Source organism: Brienomyrus brachyistius, chromosome 1 (assembly GCF_023856365.1).
Source record: "Brienomyrus brachyistius isolate T26 chromosome 1, BBRACH_0.4, whole genome shotgun sequence".
NCBI lineage: Eukaryota > Metazoa > Chordata > Actinopteri > Osteoglossiformes > Mormyridae > Brienomyrus > Brienomyrus brachyistius.
This window is the reverse complement of record NC_064533.1, coordinates 36,773,866-36,797,423: the sequence shown is the minus strand read 5'-3', so window position 1 is coordinate 36,797,423 and position 23,558 is coordinate 36,773,866. Positions and strand designations below refer to the sequence as shown.

The following is a 23,558-nucleotide window of genomic DNA, read 5'->3' as shown; positions in this document are numbered from 1 at the left end:
AGTAAAACCATTAATCTATAGCAGAACTCCAGAGGAAATGTGAACAGCCTCAGACCAGTCACCGACACAGGACAATTTAACCAAAATAAATTTGAAAAAATGACTCTCTATATGTTTAACCTCTGGGTAAAACCAGTATATCACCACATAAACCTCTGTTTGTGCTACTCCTCGAACTATCCACACTCACCTGGATAGAAAGTGAAACACGACACACATCAGTTACAGTTTATCTGCTGCAAGAGCACAGATGGTGTTTTCAGGAGTTCCTATGGAGTTTCAGACACAAAATTCAGGCAATGTAAAGATTAAGCATTAAGGTAAAGGCCAGTACACTGGTGTCAGTAACAGACACAACTTCCCTCATTGCTGCAGTATCTGTAATCCACCACTATTTTCATGTTAAGGTTATTTATGCATGAAAAACGGAGATGAGCGAATGTTTTCACTTGTTTTGTTTGTTAGTTATTTATGTATTTCCTTGATGTTCAATAAGATGACTTTTTTAAAGTATGAGTTATTATTGAGATGGTGTGATTTATTGTAGCGTTCATACTTTCCCATTGCTGGGGGCAGACTGGATTCTCTCTGTCAGTGGTGCCCTGTCATAGTGGTTTTCCTCTAGGGTGGACTGGCACCAATTGATTGATGACACTGACGGAATGACATTCTGACTCAGAGTCAGACACAACCAGTTGTACAAACAACATGAAATGACATCACCAGCTAAATAATTTTCAGTGGAAAGAAAGACAAAATACATCAATACATTTCCATAAAAGTATGTAACCATTGTTATTACATGTACTGAATATCCATAAATCTGCTCAGGACAGGGGTGGGCAACCTTATTCAGAAAGGGTCACTCAGCATATGGGTTTTCATTGCAACTCCCTAATTAGATCACTAATCAGAGGACTGATTGGCTGAAGAGTCCTCACACCTATGTTTGAACAGCCAAAAACCTGCATACACACCGGCCCTTTGCGGATAAGATTGTCTACCCATGGATTAGGGCATCGGAGTGATTGGGACATCTTGGTGCTTTTTTTGTAAATCCTGTCCAGTATTTAAACACATATATGTTCTTGCGCCTGAAGAATGTCAGATAAGATCAAAATATATGAGACCTAACAAAGGGAATGTTTAATTAGACAGAAGTTAAATCTGTAAGACTTCATCATTCTTGCATCCAGCCTATTGGTTGTTAACCTCAAACTGTGTCACAATTAAATGAATGAAGACCAAAGGAATTTTTATGTTGTTTTGTATACAGGCTTGATCTGCATAATTCTAAATAACTTTATTGCTGTTTGTTCAAGTTTTCTGTCACTGTACTGAAAAGGGAAGAGCTGGGCCAAACCACAGCAAACAGAGTGATCCTGCGGTCTCGGGGCTGCAATCGCGGCCTGGGAGGGGGGATTCATTACTGGCCAACACTTATGCCACAGTCTATCTTCAAAACCATCACAGCATACAGGCCCTGGAGAAACTCCCAAACTGGGGAGACCACATGCTTAAGGCTAGATCCACATCCACAAAATAGCCTTGGTATTCTTCACTGGATTAATCTTCCTTAAATCAGCAACCAGCCATCTAACTACAACCTTTCAAAACAGTAAGTGCTTATAATCTCCTGCCATATTTATACTTTATTCACCACCCTTTATTCCTTATTTATATTTTGGGCACCTTTGTCTGTCTAGGGATTACCAGAGGCTCATCACAAACATTTCAATAAACAGATATATTCTCTGATATATGAAAAAAAGATTTTAGCGCTGCTGGGTTGCAGACATCCTTAATGATTTTCTATGGTTTCTACATTGATGGCCACTAAATAACCACCTGGCAATTTTATTTATACATATCAGTATCTGGGATACAAGTGTGTGTGTGTGTGTGTGTGTGTGTGCGTGTGTGTGTGTGTTTACTGCCAACTTCCACTTGTTAATTAGAAGCACAAACATCTGAACTTCAATCCCGGACTCCCTGACATCCCAGAGTGCTTAATTTGATACATCTCCGCATCAGTCCATTTGGTCTCAAGTCCATTTGTTCTCTCAAATCCTTGATCCCTTAAGCCAAAAGACAAGTTTTCCCAGTGTTACCTTAAGCTGAACTGCAAATTAAATTGAGCATTTTCAGCTTTCCTTTTAATCACTGACCTTGTCTGTCTCTCTCTCTTCGTATGGCTATCTAAACCACAAGGACAGGGATGCCAATCATCATATGCTATGGAGAAGAAACTTTACATGCATTACTTTGCGACACCTCCAGTGCTGCGCAGGGACATTTCCTGTTCACTTTTAGTACTCCCCAGGCACACCGAGATATTCACATGGTAGGAATTTACCAGAATGGGGCTGATTTTCTCCAAGGCCGCCGTTTTCGTTCCTCTGCCAGGGTGTCAAGCCTCCAGCGGTGGTGTCTGTCAGCTCGGTCCAATTACGGTGAATTCATCGCCGTTTACCATTAATACAGCGCAGAAGCTAAACTGTGGGATAAAGCAGCATTTCTTCCAACATCTTGAAATATGTGATTCCACTCACGATTAATAAAATGTGGTGTCTTCTAGTTCCGATGCTTAACTATTCTCTAGACACCGGAATGGGTTGATTATCCACCGAGAATACACAGAGATGTTTAGATTTTATTTCCGGTACATAATAAGATTTAGGGCAAAACGGAAAACGCCTTAGATTCACAAAACACACGACCGCATGAAAATAAAACGGGACTTCAATCCGCGCTCAGGCACCCCCTTTCTCAGCCTCGTGACAGAGTTCATAACTCTAGAGGAAAGTTCATTTGAAAACCGTCTTACCCCGATAACCAAAAGCCAAGGACCCCCTCCCACACAGCGCTATATGTAATCGTTAGCAGCCCCCCTTCTTCTTCCAATAAAGGAATATCTCTAAAGATACAATTAAAGCTGTCTCCTCACTGTCATCCCCGCCTTTTAATTCTGTAATCAGTGCCCAGCAGGTCCCCATATCGCCCCCTGCCTGCCGGGTACCAGTCAATACAGACGTACAAGCACACGCAAGCTGGTTTTGTCAAATGTTTTATTGAGTGTAGACATCTGGGCTACTGTAAAACATGCATTATCTGTAGATTGTGAAGAGGAGCAGGCCACATTGTCCTGGCTGTCTGGCATGTCAGCTCTGGCTTCTGTGACGGAGATTAATGAAGTATCTGGAGAGTGATACGTTTCTTCAAAAGCCCCCATTCTGAGCGGGGGATCCTAATCTTAAATAGCAAAGCTGTCACATGTTTAGTGGACTTTTTTTGGAAGGTGGCGGTGGTAGGGAGGGGAGTGGCCCTATATTTTCCACCCCAATGGACAGGAATCAGGGCAGCTCCCTCACAGGTCCCAATCAAACCTCCTGGTTTCATTCAGTTTAAAACAAAGGACGCCGTTCTCTTCAGTGAGCAGTTCATCCAGGTGGGTGCGTGGGATCCCCCCACCCAAATCACTTCTTCTTGGGCTGGTTTGGAGTATTGAATTTGAAAAAGATGATGTCACCGTCCTCCACGACGTAGTTTCTGCCTTGTTGTCTGTATTTTCCAGCAGACTGTGGGGAGACATTTAATTTAAAATAACACACAAAAAAAAAAACACATTTTAAAAGTATGTTTTATTCATGGATCCATTTTGCCACAAAGGGAAAAAACGTTATTTTCCCGAGTCTCCTCCTATTTATATTCATAACCATGAGTGAACTGTTTATAAAAAACATGTATTTTATATGTCACCATTTCACAAAAAAACTGTTTCCATGACTTTTCTATATGCCTGTGCTAGCACCCTCCTCCAGTCAAACTCAAAATAATTGACTTGAAGTGCTAATATGGATTGGTTATGCATTCTGCTTCTGCAGTGTACAATTAATTAAAGGAATCAATGTTCCTTTTAGGGGCCCAGGAGACCGGTTAATCCAGACTCAATGCCACCAGAAAACGCGTTTGGAGAAGAGGGAGAGGAAGAAGAGAAAGAAAAAAAAATCAATGGCCTTTTGTAATTCCTGAGTATGTATGAAACCAGACACGTCGAAGCGGTTCATTTGCACTTGAAAGCAGCCATCTGGTGGCGCCGTGCAGATATGATTACTAATAACGTGAAACTCCCAGCACGCTGGTCCATTCCTGCTAACGCTTCCTGCCCAGTGACGTTCTGACAGAGCTGCTTCCACTGCGGCTTGCACCCGGGGACAAATTCACCAGCATGCAGCAAGATCCCGACCTGCTGGGGGCGCTGAGATCCAAGCATCAGGATGAGCCCGTGGGAACGCATCTGCTTACTGCTGTCCAAACAGTGCATTTCATTTTGGAGTGTCTATTCTGGCCACGAGAACCTTAAGTAATTCTTGTAGCATTGTTTTGGTCATCGTCATGTTGACCATCACAACTGTATATTTAAATAACTGTGTTCTGAAACATCTAGCACTGCAGGGCAGTTTTATTGTTTTGGCTAGAAACATGACGATTCTACGTTTCTTACAATACAACCAAAGTGACCTTCTGACATCATGCATCTACACTGTCATCAACCATTCAACGAGTGTCCCTCCCTTGACTTGAACCCGTACTACTCCACTACTCTCTTTCATCAAGAGTCTCAGTGACTATTTTATTAAGCTATTGAGAATTAACACTAAAACTGTTCCTGGTAAAATAAAGTAGCTTATGCCAGCTTAATCTATGTTCCACACGTCTGCAGGATACCTTTCAGAACAAACCGACAAGCATGTTTACAGTGTTTACATTATACTCAGTGGCTACAATATTCGGCACATCTGCTCATTAACACAAATAACGAATCATGAGGCTGCAGTTGAATACATGCAGCACAAGGGTCATGAGGTTCAGTTACTGCCTGCATGAGAAACAGCCACCCTCTTGTGATGTCTATGCCCTACAGTGCGTAGAGTTTACGAAGATCATGCAGTCCGTGGCATTCCTGGGGGACAAAAACACCTTGCTAATGAGAGAGGTCAGAGGAGAATGACCAGACTCATTAAAGCTAACAGGGAGGCCTCAAGTGCAAAAATAACAGCTCAGTGCCACAGTGGTGAGCAGAAAGGCAACTCTGAACGAACATCTCATCAAGCCCTGAAGTGGTCCTGAGGCCAAAAGGGGACCTGCCTGGTAGCTAAATGGCTGCCTATATGTCACAAACAAATATATTTAAATACTGAAATACAAAAGCACCCAGAACAGGGGAGATTAACTAAGAATCTAGTCCAATTTCTTGTTCAAATATAGCATGAAACAGGTATAAATATATGGCCTGCATAACAAGAGTCCACCCGAACAGCGGTGTGAATGCGGCGAGGAGGACTGACATAATATTTACAGGAAGTGGAGAGCAGAGTGTGCGTTGGTGGAGTGGCACAGTGTGCGTTGGTGGAGTGGCACACTACCAGGGGGTGAAGAGCTGCCCTCAGTGTACCCTCAGTGACATTAGCACAAGACTGCATGTTCCTCCCTGCGTGTCTCTTTCCTCACCCGACTCTAATCAGGGTTAAAGGACCGGCCTCAATTACACACTAATATCCCACACAAAAGGCATTGTCTGCCTTTGCCGCCTGACAGTAATTTATGAGGTTCGAGCTCGCCTGTGATCTCTGCTTTGTACTGATCTGTGCAAGTGATCATTTAATCTGCCTGTACCGACGGGGGAGAGGAGGAAAAAGGCTACTTATTACACAGGACAGGAACCAGAGTGTGGAGAAAAGCAGCAAACACACCGCTTCTGCTGCAGCTCCCGACGTCTCTGAGCAGATTGATGTATTTATGCTAGCGAGGCCTGACCCTTCTGACTCCAGCCAGACGTACACGCCGCTCCTGTCATGTTTGATCATGTCTGACACCTAATTATCAAAACAGCCGACATAATGATTGTGTCAGCATGGCCCTCCCTCGCAAACGGACGCCTGTCAGTCGCCAGTCACTCGTCAGTCGCTTCAGGAGCAGCGGCGCAGGCGGGTTTGGTGATAACTCATCCAAGCAACTTCCGACAACAGCCGCTGACACATTGATGCTTTCGTTTCTCCGGGGCAGCAGGGTATGGAGGCGAAGCCATTACTTCAACCAAGTCCCATCACGCTGAGGGAAGGAACAGCCGTAATCCCTCGTGTGACATGCTGGACTGGGGAATGTTGTTCTAGCCTGAGGGTCTCCGTGGGAATTACAGACGGGCCAAATCACGATGTTACCTAAACAGTGCGGAAAAGACGCACGCTGCCTGACTTTTAGTAACCTCCAGAGAGCAGAGATACACCAGTGAAATCATGGTGCGTTTCTGTGCAAGAGTGTGGGTTACGTAAATATTTCATTGCGGCCGGGGACCAAATGTAATAAAATCCTGTTATTGTGACTTGACATTTTTGACATTTTTTCAGTCCGCACAAGGGGAAAAAAAACTTCTTTTTTTCTTTTTATAAAAATCTGTAACCACAATCAAAAAACTAATAATGTCTTGCATTTTGTTTGGTTACTTATGGTTAAGGTTAGGGCTGGGTAGGGGTTAAGGTTGTTATAGCTGCGATTAGGGTTTTGCCCCTAGAAATGAATGGATGGTCCCACAGAGATATGAATACAAAGGTGTCTCTTGTGTGTGTGTGTGTGTGTGTGTGTGTGTGTGTGTGTGTGTGTGTGTGTGTATGTATGTATATGTGTGCATGCGCACGTGCGCCCCCACCCAGACGCCCCTCACCTTGACAGCATTCTCGCTACCCTCCTCTTTAAAGTCCTGGAACTTCATCACCTCGGCCATGATGAAGCCCTTCTCAAAGTCTGTGTGGATCTTTCCGGCAGCCTGCGGCGCCTTGGTGCCTTTCTGTCAGGGAGGGGGGCACAAGGAAAATGAATTGCTGTTGGGGGGGGGATACACAGCAGCACAGTCAGCATGAACGGGTGATGGGGGGCACGGCACGCCCATGCCAGCCCATCCCTGAGGGCTGTGCTGCTCTCAGACCCCCCCACCGGTAATCTCTGACCACCACCCCCTGCTGGCATCCATCTCCAATCTGAGACGCACGCTGGACACCTGCTTCACACCCCACAAGCACTGAGCCCGCAGTGCGAGGGCATGCAAGGAGCACAGACTGTGCCACATGTGCAGCGGCAGAACTGCTATACTAACAGAGAGGAGGGAAACGTCACGCCGCCCTTTCGAACACGCTGTTAGGAACGCGGGACCACCTGAAACCCCAATAACATGAGTAGCTTTAACGTGCGAAACTACAGTCCGGGCCGGCACACTGTACATTACTATTCAGCATCACAAAGATTCCTGCTGGCTGCTCCTCTCAGTCAGCACCACAACACTTGAAGCCCTTGAGAAATATTAATTATTTGTATAATAAGGCTGAGGTCAACATATTTCATGCCAAAAGAATGATGCGTATTTAATGGCCCCAATACATTACGACCCACGGCGTAATTTTTTTTTGACAGAGTCTCACTCGCATAAATCAGCATCATAGGGGGTTTGCCCAGGTGGCAGAAAGTGCATCAAGCATGCAGAGCGAGTGTTTGGGAGTTTAAGGCTAGCAGACGGATGGCGAAAGCAAACATGGTCACAGGGAGTTACCGGGGGGGGGGGGGGGGGTGGGTTGTACATCTTGCACTTTGAAAATCAACGGGGTTAATGCCACTGCCTGCCTGACAGAGGCACCCCCTCCTTTCTACAATCAATTATGAGAAGGAGGAGGCCTTACTGCGATGTGCCTTCACAGGCCGACCTCCTCCAAGTCCCTGATCAGTGACATGAACTTAAAAAGGTGAAACATGATATACTTCAGGTAGATAATCACCCACATATATCATTTGAGAAAAATATTTGCTTTATGATCATTTCTGTTCCTTTCAATTACTTCAATTAATGATTTCTCTTAAAATCTTGAATGGAAGATTTTATGAAGGAGAATAAATAAAGTCCATTTTGCTTTTATTTATCAAGGGAGCCAATAATTCTGCAGGGCACTGCTGCCTTCTGCCATTTCACCCTAAACATTGTGTTGCTGTCTTGTTCAGACAAAAACATGCAGTCACACGTCAACAGAGTGCCGTTGTACGAGGACTGTTATTATGTGCTAAAGGAAGTTTGGGGCAAAATATTGAACAAGAAGTTCTTCTTAATATGTTCTGGATTGTTCCCCTGTCCCTTTGTCTCTACACATCCATCCCAGTGGAACATTCTAGCAGTCGCACTCATGTAATTGTTTTGTCTGGGGTGCACGTGTGACGCAGCGGGCAGCGGGAACCCAGACGCGCGCGGAAAGGGATCCACCAGGCAAACAGGAATATAATAATAAATAACCGGCAAATGAAAAGCCGCATCAGTCTGGCTGGAGACGAAGGCAGTCAGGCAGATTAAGCAGGCACAATGGGGGGACACCTTATCTGCAGCCACAGGAGGAGGGCGGCCTGATCTCGGCAGGATGGAAACACTGCCGGTACGTAATGGGCACATTCAGCTGGGCCTCCTCAATCAATGCACTCCTCATTTTCACTGCCCAGCAGCTTACAGAAACACACACGCGCACACATGCACGCGGGCAGACACACACCCACCCACGCAGACACGCAGACACTCATACCCATGCAGACACCCACATGCACACACAGACACCTACGCACGCGCACCCACCCGCGCACCCACCCACACACCCACGCATGTGCGCGCACACACACACATCCACCCACACACCCACACACACACCCACATGCACACACCCCCCACCAAAACACGCATGCACACACACCCACCCATACACACCCACTCACAGGCACCCACACGTGCGTGCACACACACACCCACAGACACCCATGCACACCCATGCACACAAACACACACACCCACCCACAGACACGCGTGCACACACAAACACACCCACACTCACACCCACCCACCCACACCCACCCACACATCCTCGCACACACCCACCCACATGCAGACACCCACGTGCACGCACACAGACAAGCACAAAATCTTGGTGTAAATTTGGCAAGGTAAAGCGTAACTCCTCAAACATCTCAAAAATGTAATTTAGTGAAATGAGTTTGTGGGGTCTTACGCACCCGGACAGTCCAGGCGCGCACCTCATCCGGCCCGGCAGTGAAAAAGTACTCCAGCTGCAGGGCTGCGTAGCCACTCTTGATGATCTTCGGCAGCACGCTGTTTGGGGGGAACACAGCGTCAGGAGCCCGCTGACACACTCACCCCCCTCCATGCGGGCCTGCCTCCACTCAGGTACCGGCGTGACCGTGCATGACACGCAGCACTCCGTCACTGCCGTCATCCACCGGAAATGCAGCACTCGGCTGCAGCTCCAGTGCATGGCAGCCCAGCTGTCATCGGAGGCCTCATATTCAGCACCTCTCACACATCCACCATGCATTGTTTCCAGCACTCCAGAAATATACCGCTCACCGTCTTTCCATGGGCCTTTACACCGAGAACAATGTACCTAAAAAGCATCAAGTTATAATTATCCCCAAGATGGCAGATGACAGTTAAAAACTTAATTTAGAATAAAACCCTTTGAGTGAGTTGTTCTGTAAAGGGAAGGATTCCTTCTTTATAATGGTAATTACTCTGCCATTTATTATTCTATCAGCACAAGCAATTAAGTGGGTACAAGGAAACAGTTGATGATAAAGTGTAAGGAGAGCGCATGCTAATGAACCTCTGGGTCTTCTGCTCCTCGCAGTGGTTCAGTCGCTCCTCCTCGCTCATGTCCTGCAGCTTGTTCTCCAGCCCCCCGCTCAAGGGGATGACCAGCGCCCCGGGGTCATGGACGTCCACCCACTCCTTGATTTTCGCCAGCCTGGGGACACAGAGGACAGGTCATCCCGCCGGGTCAGTGCACGGCTTCTTTTGGGGTCACCTGAAGACTCTCTCTTCTCAGATGTTTGAACAAGCCAATATACTAGAAGTCGTCAGATTTACAATCACCTGGGTCTCATTTTGGCAATATTTTGCTAGGAATGAACACACAGTAATTCTCATTACAACTTAACAATTTGATTTAGCCTAGCATTCCCTAACTGCAAACTGGCTTTGAATCAGCACCCTGTCTCATGTCGTCTCATTCAATTATCAAAATGACTCTCTAAACATGACCATCAACCTACATTGGAGTGACTCGAGCCTTTTTAACCACTACAATTATAAAATTCACAGGTGAACCAAGACAAACTAGCTATAAATGTTTTGTATTTAGAAAACCTAATTTCATTAGGCTACCTGGATTGGAAAAACTGATACTGAACACCAGCTAGGCATTAGATAAGTAATGTTAACCAGCCCAGCCTGTGCAACTGCAATTCTAACAACAATAATGTAATAAAACCTATACACATAAGTAAAAAGAACAAAATTAACCATTTTTTAAAATATTAAAAAATAATATTTTTTAGTTTAGGGGCGTTATGTTTGTCGTGTAATGCAAGAGTGGGAATGTTAAAATATTGGTTCCGCTTGCTTACTTAAGGGTTTTTTCTATTCGTGTTTATTGGATACGGGTTTACTCTGACTGCAGAAGGGACTTGTAAACCACAGAGAAGCATTCATCTGCTTAAATATCTTTGTCATTCAGTCATTGTAAAGCTCTCGAGAGTGACTTTTTTAACAATCTGAGAAGAAATAATTGTTCTAGCCAAGAGGCAGAAACAGCAGGACACCTGACATTGCAGGGCAAAGATAGCCTGGCACTTAATCACGATTCAATGCCTGAACAAAGTGGATGGAGATGGGAGCAATTATGAGCTTAGGCCAACACCCTTTTAGCAGGGCTTTTGGGCTGATCCCAAAGAGAGGCCTAACAAAGCCAATTTTCACACCTTGGGTCTGTCCCCACTCACTGACAGTAGGACTCCTGCTATTACATGTAATCTTAGCTTCCTGTTTAGAATCAAAGTTCCCCATGAGCGGATTTGTCCAACGCGACCGTTATTCCCACAAGCAGCCATCTGGTTGGAAGGTCACAGTCCTCTGATACAGGGTCAAGGCAGAATTAGGAGAGTCCCTACATTTACATCAGTTTCATTAGATGCCGGAGTTCATAGGAAGTGCATGGCACAGTTGCACAAGAGCCTGGATGTTGGACCTTTATTGTTGGGTATTTGTTAAACAAGCAGCAGGCTGGATGTTCTTCTCTTAGGGTGATGATACACAAGGGTAACTGTTTGAGCAATGTTGCTAGGGCACTTTCCCATTGATATTAGGCAACAAATTTCTATTTGAAAAACTATGTGGGCAGTGGGCAACTTTTCACGATCATCCAGGTCAAGATGAGTTGCCCTTTGTCTCTTCTGGTTGGCAACTGCCCAGCAACATTGCTCAAAAAGTTGCCCTGTGTATCATCACCATTACTGTGACTATAGTATCTCGCCAACAGCTCCCACATTCAACAACTGCAGAGTTTTATACGTCAGTGATTTGCCAATTATGCTGCACTGAGTTGGAATATATTCCCACTCTGTGATTGCCCGTTATCGTTAGAACTGGACTTTTAAAATTCGACAGCCACTACTTTTGAGACGGTGGCCACTTCTCAGAAAAACATTTACAGTTTACAGAAACACAGGACTGGAAAGTGCAGGAGACGGCTGCCCCAAGGAGAAGAAAACAGCCCAATCTGAGATAATAACAGCTGTGGTCTGTCACTCTGAACACAACTGTCTGCTGCCTTGGCAGCCCATCTGCATTCCTCAGGTACTGTGCTCAGTGCAGGCGGCCGGCCGGACACTGATCCGTGAATCACTCAGCCAAGGGGGGCAGCATGAGGGCCCGTCAATAGGCCATTGTACCTGGGACTGTAATCAGTGAAGACTCAACAAGAGCCCGGAACCTCTCCAGCCAGAAGCTGGATGGGATTTCATAATGTGGGGGTGGAGGCAGGGTGAGGTCAGAAGTGGAGTCAAACGAAGCACAGGTGGGACCCCCCCCCACCCAGGGCCTAACACAGAGCAGAAAGCATCAAACACCATGACAGAAGTGACCATCTCCATTACACAGCCACACGAAAAGCCTGGTCACTATCACGAACCAGTTGGCATTTCTTGCTCTCATCGCTGTTATTCCCAAGTTATGAAGCTTGCTATATTAAAAGTAATCTCAGTAAGATCACACAAATTTACAATAATTAAATTCCAAATACGAAGCACTCACAAACAAATCCACAAAATGATTGATATACATTTTTTATCTGTTTGATAGGGTTGCGTTGACCCTTGAGCCCATCCCAGGCAGCCAGGTTAGCACAAGGAGTACAGGATGAAGTACATGCAGCAATTCACCTAACAGTCATCTGCATGGCACGCAGAACTAAGGGTAGTCGAAGGACACCGTTCAGGGACAGTTCAATCCGTAAGGAGACTGCAGTTATACTGGTAGAAATGGGCACATAGTGAGGACGCCTCAGCACCGAGTGGCTAAGACAGCAGTCTCCCCGCACCTCACCGCCGCACGCAGCTGCTGATGCAGAGATCGAGCATCTCCCAGCCCAGACCTCCTCTGAAGAAACGATGCCTACAAAATTTTATTCTTCTAATGGAATTCCAGAGGACTTCACTGCAAATCTAGCGGAAATTCTCACGTGTTAAGTGTCTGTGTGGGAATTAGATGTCAAATACATTTTAATGTGATTAAGTTTGACAAGAACATTATTTCTGCTAATAATTCAGCATCTTAAAAAAACCTCAAACAAGGCAGTGGGAGAGAAAGTGTTTGTGGTACCGACACCACATCGGCACAAGCGGAAAAGAAAAAGGCACACAATGCAGAGTAATTAGGATTCCTTAAATTAAATTTATTTCAAGAGGTTCGCAATTAGACTTTATCCTTAATAACACACGGTAAGGCTGTATCAGCAATATTCGTTTGATTAAGGAGCATGTAGGCGAGAGCCTAAGAGAAAAATTCCAACAGTATGGATTACTATGCGTTAACAGCACTCAATTCAAACCTCATTAACCCAAAAACTGGTGAAATATTAGTAATATCCGAAAATGTGAGGAATATTAAAATACCTGAAAATGAAAATGAAATGAAGACGGCTGACGATGAACAGCTATAACGTCAGCGCTGGCCTGTTGACGCATGTTAGCACGCATGCAGCTGCATATAAAGTCACGCAAGCCGAGAAACTGCAAATCGGAATGGTATTCCTCCCACGCACTGCTGAAAGCACAGGCATGCAATGTGTAATCTGGAGATTAGCAAGCGTCTGCACTGCGCTCCTCTATTTATTTTGCAATTAAGATCGCAACAGCCAATGAGTAAATGAGTAAAAGACGCATTTAGCGAGCCAGCTTGTGTCTGCTGACTGCATGGCAGGGATGGTCCATTTAAGGTGTAAACGGGGGATAATGGACCGATTTTGCTCGACTGAGAAGACAGGCCACTTGAAGCTGGGGGGGGCGGGGAGGGGGTGGTGCAAGAAGAGCTAAGAAACTCATGGCCTCGCTGTTTTTTTTTTGTTGTTGTTGTTGTTGTTATTGCTTCAAGAATCACACACAATTCAAAAAATCTGGCTTGCCTCCGGCCAGCCCAAGTTGTGGGACAGCTTTGATCTGCCGTAACGACTTAGGCAGACGGGGGGGGGGGGGGGCTGTAGGACAGGTGCGACTACCCGATCCGACGAGCGGCGCCGGCCTGCCGCTTTACCTGCTTTCAGCTGAAAGGCTTTATTACAGCCGTTACAGCAGGTAAGCTCATAAAAGCAGGTGACAAAGGGCAGCCCGCACCTGGGCTCTGGGAAGACCCCCTTTCACATGCAACTGGCCGACAGGGCGTAGGGGTAATCCTCCGAGGGCTCGTCTGAGCAAAGGGCTTTCCCGCCTACCTTTCTGAACGCCCCCACAGGCACAATCTCAGCGGCCAGGAACCCTTCCCGGAGATGCCACGTGCCACCAGACCCTAATGGCACTCGTGTCTATCCAGCCGTCACTCATGCATGGCAGGCAGGGGAAGGAAAGATAGACCGGGTGTCCTTGCTAAGGTGATGGAGGCTGATAGGAGGCCCGTATCACACTGCAGGGAGAGGCCCTTCACTCTCAACCGGATTCCCTCAGGACACTGCATAGGTACTCCCAGTACAGAAAGCCTGCCACTGGGTCCTTGACAAAGGGACTTAGGCGGCTGATTCACTTCACATCCAGCAGTGTGACTGTTGAAGGTAACAGTAAGCAGTGCTGTCTGGGGTACATCTGTGGGCCAGGAAACCGAAATGAGGAAAATCCTGGGTATATCCACTCATAAGAAATCATGCTAGATTCAAAAGTGTCACAAACAAAAAGCATGGACACTTTAAAAATCCTCGCAGGCAAGTTACTCCTGCAAACAAAGCAGCATGCTTGCCAGCTCTCATGCATTTATGCTGGAGCTGTGCAGTTCAGAGCGGTGGATCTGCGTGATAAACGAAAGCAAAGCGGGAATCTCGTTGGGCCATCTTCGCATGTCATCTACTACGACCGACTGCGAGACGAGGCGAGGCGAGAGAAAGTTGTCAAGAACTGACAATCCTGACAAGAATGGGCAAAAAAATAAAATAAAAAAAAAAAGAGGAGCCGATTTCTCGCCGATTTCGGCATCTCCTCGTCTCGCAGACGCTGTCGCGGCTGACAGCTTAATGTGCACCACATGCAATATTTATTCTCATCTAGTGTCAGGCTGTCTAGCCATCCAGGGGAGTACAAAGAATGTCACTTATTAGAATAAAAGCAGGAGGAAGGTAATCAGGGACATATGTAACATCAGGCAATCATGCCCCTGTTTCAACATCTCTGCCTGCCCCGTTCACAACAGTTCAACAATCGCTCTTATAACAAGCTTTCAGAGGCCGTGTGTGTCAACATGAAATTCATTTATCTAGCTTGTTAAGAAGGCCGGCCGCAGCACGCTTACTTCGATGCGACTATAATACACACAACGATCACGAGGATCACTAACCAGCCACGAAAGTCACACGCATTTCTATGCTCAATATCAAATGAAAAGCCAGCCAGGAATACTAGAGGACTATCTTTATTTTTAATAACCATTTTAAGAGCTATTTTCTTGTACCAGGGCAGCCCAGCTTTCTGTTTTTGCAGGATTGTATCCACTGCATTGAACAACATTTGCAGCCTTTGCATAAAAACTGGGGGAAAAAAATGGATTTTAATGGTGTATTCCTGTTCATAAGGAGGGACCTTTGATCAGCGGCCAGGCAGCCCGGCTGAAAATATGCCGGCTGCTTTAAAATTGCAAACTGTTGCCGCGTTACTCTTTACTCTCTTCACTCACCCAATTTGGCCAGTTTATGGCGACAGGTCCTACTGGAGCAAACGAGCCTCGGGTCGCCCGCCGGGGAGATGAGCTGCGACACCGATGGCCCGGATCTCATTAGTGATAAGACGTCCGCTGGCCTCGGCCTACACAGGCCAGCACATCATGCGCCGACCCAACACACTGGGCTATATCAGCTGTACTGGGGAGGGCTCCTGCATCACTCCATTCCTGTTTGTTTAACTGAATGGCTCCTCTGTCATTTGTATTTATCACAAATGTATTAGGACCATCCATCCATCCAAATCTGACCACTAAAAAGAGTTCAGAGCTCCACACTAGAAGAATTCCTCGCATGGATCCCATTCAGCAAGTTTCCTCTTCACAGAAATGAATAGTCATAAATCTTTCTGAATTTTCCCAGACCAAAAGTAAAGCATCACTTTTTTTAAGAAAATAAACTACAGTTATTAAAGTAAATGCTGGATGGGGCTGTTGTCTTCAAAGCAGTTTGGTTACTATGGTTCTTGACTGGGTGACAGGCACGGCATGCAGAACAGAGTTCCCAGCACAATGGAGAGTTCAGCTGGCATTTCCAGTAGCAGCACTGGTCCCCCAGAGGAGCCAGGGCAGCTCAGTGTAGGCAGGCAAGCTCCCACCTGGGTAACAGGTGTGGTGGATTTGAGCAGATACCCGACGAGGCCTGTGTACATGCCAGAGAATCAGGAGCTTAGAGGCACCAATTGGCTACTTGTGCTGTGATCTGTTATAACAGCGCCACCTGCAGACAGGTGAGAGAATCTATTCACTTAAAACATCCTCCTGTCCACTTTGTACATTCTTCTAAAAACACTAAAAATGGTACAAACACATAGGGATGGGGGCAGTGTATGGCTCAGCGGATTTGGACACCGTGCCTCTCATCAGAAGGTCGCAGGTTAGGTCCTGCGGTCGGCAGAATGATTTCACCTTTGCACGTCTGCCACATTAAATGAAAGTGCAGGAATGCACACAAGCCTGAAGCTTCCAATCGTCAGTATCCTCTTTAACGACCCACCATGCAATGCAGTTGGACAAGTCAAGCTAGCTTATTTTTTTCTTACTCTGGTCAAAACACACTTCAGGGCATGTCCTGAAAAGGATGCCATCACTCTTAAAGTGGGCTCTCTTACTACCTTGACATTTGTCGCTGTAGAAGATCAACCTGGACAAACACCTGACGGACATGATGGCTTGGATGACTCACCTGACACAAACCCTCCTCAGGCCCTGCCAAAAAGCCGGAAAGCTTACGGCACATGCTGCCGCCTCAGCTCTGAGCTCAGGCAGCTCAGACAGCAGACAGGATGACGGCGACTGCCATGCTCTCCCAGCCCAGGCTGCCGCCGGCTGCCCTGACGCACAGCAAAAGCATCTCACGCTTACTAACCCGCAAAACCTGCGCTGCTCAGGCAGGCAGACGGGCGTCTGGGGCCGGCCGCTCGCCCGTCACGCGATGCCTGCCGCTCGTAAACACGTGCCACATACTTCCTCAGCGGCTCTTTACGAGCGGGGATGCGCAGGGGGTCGTCAGCGGCAGGCCGCAGGGTAGGAGGGCGCAGCGGGCAGCCCCGCTGAAGCAGACCCTTCTCGGGAACATCACTGGGACTGGCCTGGCTTTGATCTCCCAGGCTGCAATTACGCTGCGATCTAAATGAGCCTGGAGTCGCCTCGGCTGCGAGTTCAAACGTACGCAAGCGTGCGTTCCCATGCGCGAGCAAGCACACGCGGCTCGGGATTACACACACATGGGTGCTGAGTTCCAGCCGGGGGGGGGGAGGGGGGGCTTAAATTAATGTCTTTTGGGATGGACACTCTTTAGTTTCAATAAACCCCAAGGACAGCAACCCTGCAGGCTTGAACATGAAGGTCAGAAATGCTATAGGCTGCTTGTAAAATAAAACTAAAATGGTAATGCTACTAGTTTTATAATGCGCAATCTGTACGGCACTTTGGATAAAAGCGTCTGATAAATGAACAAATGCTTTTTTTATAAAAAAAAAAAAGGAAAAGAAACCTGCTCTCTCATTTGACTGTGTTATTAAAGTGAGTGACTGAGGCAGGGGCACCATAAAGCAGGGGAGAGTTAGGACAATTACACGGGCCCCGGAGCAACAGGGGCCCTAAACAATCTGGAACATAATTGGATTGGTCTGGGTTGGAGGCCGGTACGATAAGCTTTCATGGGCCGGAATCTCTACCTGAGAAATAGCCGCAACATGGGCGTATATGTGTCACAAAGCGCTTCAGCTCACAGCAACCAGCCTGATCGGTAAAGCTAGCAGCTGGGCTTATGCTTAATCTCAGCTCAAACTACATCTCCCTGCACATTAAAGCCCGACACCCCCCATCAGCCACCTCCCAACCCCCCGCCAGCCATCCCAACCGGTTTCGAGGAAATCATGGGAGGACCATGCGGCAGCATTAGGGAGGCCTGCATTATCCAATAGGAGTCGCCGTGTCTACCGGTGATCACATGCAGGTGGACGGGGTGGGAGGCGAGTCACAGGCGGAGCGCGACGCCCTCTCAGGCTTGCGTGGCTGATAGCTGGAAACTAGAGGACGCCGATTGACAGCAGTCGGAGATTTATTGTGTTTTGCTCCATTGAAAAACAACGTGAGAGAAGAAAAACCCGCATCTGCCATCCGGTGGATGACAGACAGGTAACAAAGCCATAAATCACCTGATTTATTGGACTGAAGCTTCTCCTCCCACTGAGGGGAGTCATGTCACGATGCCAGACAGACAGATGCACTCTCCGATGGCACTTCTAAGCAAAAAAGAACATCTTAAAACTGAAGATCGAGGGAGCTGGCGTCAGTTAAGCCAAAAAGCCAAATCTCAAGTTAAAAAGAGTAAGATGATTCTCCGGAGTCCCAGCATCCGTCCCGAGGCCTCCGATTGGAGGTGGTGTAAAAAGGACAACCTTCCCTGTTATTAACTCATCGCAGACTGACAGCACAATCCACTCTTCCTTGGGTTTCAAGTTCCCACACACTTCTGTTGCTTTTACCCCAGCGAGAGGTCACTGGCTACTAGCAGAGAAAGGATTTGCAGATCTCCTACAAAACTTCAGGAAACACCTCTGTGATGGCCAGCTTCAGCCTGAGGCCTGTGGCAAAGAACGTTCCAGCTTCAGGCCCATTCGAAGGCCAGCTTCAGCCTGAGATCTGTAATGAAGAATGTTCCAGTTTCAGGCCTCTGTATAAGTGAGCTTCAGCCTGAGGCCTGTAATGAAGAACGTTGCAGCTTCAGGCCCCTGTAAAAGTGAGCTTCAGCATGAGGCCTGTAATGAAGAATGGTATAGCTTCAGACCTCTATGAAGGCCAGCTTCAGCCTGAAGCAAGTAATGAAGAATGTACCAGCTTCAGGCCTCTATGAAGGCCAGCTTCAGCCTGAGGCCTGTAATGAAGAATGTTCCAGCTTCAGCCTGAGGCCTGTAATGAAGAATGGTATAGCTTCAGACCTCTATGAAGGCCAGCTTCAGCCTGAAGCAAGTAATGAAGAATGTTCCAGTTTCAGGACTCTGGAGACGAGCTTCAGCCTAAGGCCTGAAGCAAGGAGTGTTCTGACTTTAGGCCTCTATGATGGCCAGCTTCCAAACTCCTCTTGACCATTTTTACATTCACATATGTTATATATCAAAATCTGAGAATTTACACACCAAAAAAAAAAAAAAAAGATAAATACTTTATTATAATTTTCCCCAAACAAAGAAAACAACATCTGAAAACAGTAAACGATCAGAAAATGTCAGAGACCAGATTTAAGCGGAAGACAATTTTGGACAGTGCAGGATTCAAAGAGAGCCTCCGATGATGATTTATTGGCTGAGACCATATGACTTTAATTACTGCTTTGGCTTCCAGTCTATGCATGTTTATTTTTTCGGTTTAAGGCCTTTTCCCCCCTCTTTGATATCACATGGAAATGAGAATTTTTTTAATGGAAAATGGAAGCCATGTGCAGTTAAGTACTTAATGAAATGCAGGATGGGAGGCCAGGCTGGATGCGGGAGGGGGGTTCAGTGGGATCAGGTTGGTACCCCACCCCTCATACAGTTCCCAAACTCTGTGTTCCCCCAGGTACTGATAGTAACATCCCCCCCGTAGTACAGGGGACTCGGCGCAGACCCCTGACCTCTGTCATCTTATTTACTCACATCATCATCTGCATGCAAAGTGCCACTTCCAGAGACACTGGCAGACAGCCACTGCCGCTCAGTCATATGTAAGATACATAAATGGTGCTTCGTTAAGCAGACAAGCGCCTGGGCCCGCAGTGTCCGTCAAGCACTCTGCCACTTACCATTTATTCTTTTTTCTGATGTAGTCCTTCTCAGAGAGGTTGACGAGGTATATCATTGGCTTGGATGTGAGAAGCAAGTATTTGTTCAATACGTCAATCTGCAAAAATTCAGGAAAGGAGAGGCTCTGCTTATGGGGAGAAAAAGACAGGGAGGAATGCTCAAGACAAGGGGGGTCAAATTAGGGTCTGGGCACTGTGGGGGGGGGGCTACAAAGCCTCTAGATCAGTGTCAGTTGGGACAGATGACATTAGTTTGTTAAAAGTTACACTGAAATATTTCTTTAGAATGGGAACAGACACATTAAGTTGTGATTAGCAGAGCAGAATCATAGCTTTCAGCTCTGATGAAAAGACTCCCCTGATAAAGCCCATTAATAAATCTGTGTGTTTGGGGGGGTGGGGGGGGCATCAAAGGCCTACCTCCTTGTCGTTCCAGTCGTGATAGTAGCGGACATGTTTCTTTTCATCCACTACCCAGTTCTTGATTTTGCACATGATGTCCTGTTCGGGTTTAACAGGGAACGAGAGAGACGTCATTAGCAGAGATGAAAAAGAACGTAAACCCAGCGGGGGCCCGGGTAATTATTTCCTAAATGCGCAGTGCCCCAATGCCAAGACTGAAACAATGTCGTCCCCCCCCCCCATACTGGAAGGATGACAGGCTGAATGTGGACCGGGGGAGGGGGTCTCCTGATTCAGGGGAGGACGCTTTCCGGACAGTGCCACTCACACAGATGACAGACAGCGCTGCTGTTCACCTGATCAGGCCACGGGGAGAATGTGGACATGCTGCATGGAGACGGGCGCTGCTCTCCGGCGGCCCTGCCGGTCTCTCGGCTGCACACTCATGCTGAATTTGCAAGGCCCCCCCTCCCCCATCATGGCTACCATGTCAGCTGCTCCATTTCAGGAGCATGTCCCACAATGCAGAGAGCGCCACGCTACAACATGCTGCAGCGCAGAAAGTGAGCCTCATTCTTAATCCAACCCCAGAGAATGTAGCGAAGCCTTGTGGTCCATTTCCCTGCCCACTGCCAGTGCCACTTCAAGCCTGCACCCCCCCCACTCCAAAATGAAAGTGGCTTGTAACAGCCACAATGGGAGGGGAGGGGGGATGCTCCAAGCCCTGACCCCCAGCCAGGCCCATTCGCACTGCATGCATCTTTCTCCACAGGAATTCTAAAGGCCATTCAGTGCCTCTGTTGGTTGTGGTGGGGGGGGGACACGTCATGGACAGCCAGCCCCCCGCCCTCACAGAAAGACTAATCGTCTGTGAAATGGAACCAGCACATGGCGACTGACACGGGCTCTGCCTTCTTCTCTCCCTGCCCCCCCGAACCCCGTCTGGTCTGGGCCGCCTGTGGTGGGACTCCCCGCTCGTGGGCAGGTGCTGTTAAAAGGCGCTCGGGGTGCAGCTGGGGTCAGACACATTCGCGGGCGCCGTGGGGGGGCTTCCAGGAGCCAACGGCTTTGCCGGTACCACTGTGAAGGGCGGGCAGGCTGGCTGACAAGGGGAGAAGTGAGGGAACACACCACTCTCCACCAACCCGCTACCAGTCAGCAACAGGCAATGCAAAGGTTGAGGGTTCAAATCCCAAGGATCACATGTAAATTGTTACCGTTCCCTCTACTGTCAGTCACTATGGGTAAAAGTGTAAATAAGGAAATGTAGATTTGTGGATTAGCCACATTTAATATTTCAAGACAGAAGCTGGAGTGAGGAGAGAGCATCATTGTGCTTGGAAGCCATAGAGTATGGCTTGTTCGGACAACAAGGGCAGTGGTTTGTAGCAGTTTAGGAAGCACACATTTTTCGGATTTCCATGTCCCAATTTACTGCCCAGCCTGCAGACTCAGGTTCACTTCTCCCAAAAAGAATTTAAGGTATTTCCACCACATTTCCCACAAAAACACACCACTGTGAGGCTCTTGTCATGGGGCCCCCGAAAGGCATCCACTCGCTACAAGCCCCCGCAGATGGATTCTTTAATCTATTTTGGCTGGTCGGTGCCACAGACCTGCTTCCTGATGAAATCTCCTGAGCACACCATGCCTTTCCCAAAGAGAAGCCATTTCAATTCTGGCGTCTTGTTTGCGCACAAATCTGTGCTTTTTCCATTGTTATAAGTCGCCTCCACTACAAATCTCATAAACCAAATATGCATTCTAACAAACAAAGCAAACACTAATGTATTAGGACTGACATTTAAGCATTTCTTATATATATCACTATATAAATATTTTTCAGTAATATTTGACAGAAACACAAATACTCTCTCATATGCACATCTACCAGAGGGTGAAGAGTCTGTCATTTCTTTTAGAGATGCTGAAACAAGCCAGAGGCCCCTCATTTGTACATATTAAAGCACAACGCTTGTTTTGGATGTTTCAGCTCTCAAAGGTCTGCGAAGGTCCTACACCAAATGGCACCTCAGGAACCCAACACTACTTAAACCGGCAGACATGTCAAAGTGCCAATACGCATGTCAAGACAAAAAAAAAGCACAATTACACACAATAACAAAGATGCACCAGGAAAAAAGAAACAGACAAGAAACAGATGTGTTTTCATTGATTAATAATTCCTCGTTGAGTTGGAAAGCGGACTGAAGATCGAATTCCTATGTGGCGTCTTGTTGGTCCAGCAATTGGCATTTAATGGGATACACAGGCTGTCATACTGAATCCTGAACAGATCTGCACCTTCTGCTGAAGCTTACTGCTGCACTGTAGCCTTAAATAATCAACAAAGTCAACATAGTGTCAGGAAGTCACGAGGCTGCGAGGGCAAGAAGGACCGACGCCAAAACAAGTAACACTCGCAACATAAAACTTTTGCTCACCAAGGCACCAATTAATGTGTCATAGCTTAGTCATTCTGCCTAATAAATCAGAGGTGGCCATACACTTCAACCGACGTCTGGACAAAAGGAAATCAAACACATCGGGCAAGAACACACTGTCGCGTACTTAAAACGACACTGGCACCTTGTTCGTTCGTTATCACGCCACAGGCCCCCCGTGTTCTGGGAAAACCACTGAAAATGTTTTGTTCCCCAAGGTGAGTGGAGCGAAAACCTCCAGCTGGGACATTCGGGGGGGGGGATGGAAACCCACACTAGACTTTTCTGCTGGTCTTCCTGTGGGGAGCGTCTTGGCGCAGACGAGTCGCCTGTAAACGTATTGTGACAAGTGTATGAGTCATTTTAGTAAAGCAGATGACAGCACTTTTAAAATGGAAGTTGCTCCCTTTATTAACAGCCACTATTGGTTTGATACTAGAAGTGGCACAGACAGGGAAGTAAACAACTTAAATGCCACTAACGAGACGCATACATTCCATGCTAAACATTACACGGTTTGACATTTACTATTAACAGAAATACAGGGATGCACACGCCTGTATTTATTTACACTATTTAAAGTGCGGTGCGATGCAAAGCGTGATGGTAACTGCGTGATCAATCCTGCTGACCAACCCTGCAGTGTCACATTTATGTCAGCCTACTGTGGATAGTGAGTGGGATCATAAATGAAAAAGTTCACCTCAGCGACCCAGCAAAGAGGATGTGCCGAAACGGTGATCAATGCAATTATTATTATTATTATTATTCCATCAATTCCACCTGAAATATACGGCTAGATTAAGCCAGTCTACCCTTCTAAGTCTCAAACTGGTGAGATTTAGGTCAGTGCCCTATGCTAGGCTACATTGTGCTACCTGCGACAAAGATCACAGCCAAACAAGCGTGCGGAAAGCAGCAGGGAGGCTGAGGCGATGCGCCCTACTGCAGCCTGTCTCAGGAGTTCGGACGTCAGTCTTAGAGTACGCTCAGCCTAAAAACTGACTTCAGCTTAAATAAACAGAAAATACTCCTTGGACAAAAGGACTGGGTTCTTTGCACACAAACCTCTGAAAAGCTG

General features: G+C 47.0%; 1 protein-coding gene across 4 annotated transcripts in view; it reads right to left on the bottom strand.

Moving 5' to 3' along the window:
* Positions 1-3,051: 3,051 nt before the first annotated feature.
* The window catches only part of ola1 (Obg-like ATPase 1), a 51,507-nt gene continuing 31,000 nt past the window's right edge, over positions 3,052-23,558 (bottom strand). For all 4 annotated transcript variants that reach the window (XM_049012704.1, XM_049012705.1, XM_049012703.1 and 1 more), the window contains exons 6-11: positions 20,052-20,132; positions 19,632-19,729; positions 9,699-9,839; positions 9,091-9,187; positions 6,722-6,844; positions 3,052-3,578 (exon numbers count right to left, since the gene is read on the bottom strand). In XM_049012704.1, coding sequence (XP_048868661.1) covers positions 3,477-3,578; positions 6,722-6,844; positions 9,091-9,187; positions 9,699-9,839; positions 19,632-19,729; positions 20,052-20,132 — 642 coding nt within the window. In that variant the 3' untranslated portion in view covers positions 3,052-3,476. The remainder of the gene's footprint in view (positions 3,579-6,721; positions 6,845-9,090; positions 9,188-9,698; positions 9,840-19,631; positions 19,730-20,051; positions 20,133-23,558) is intronic.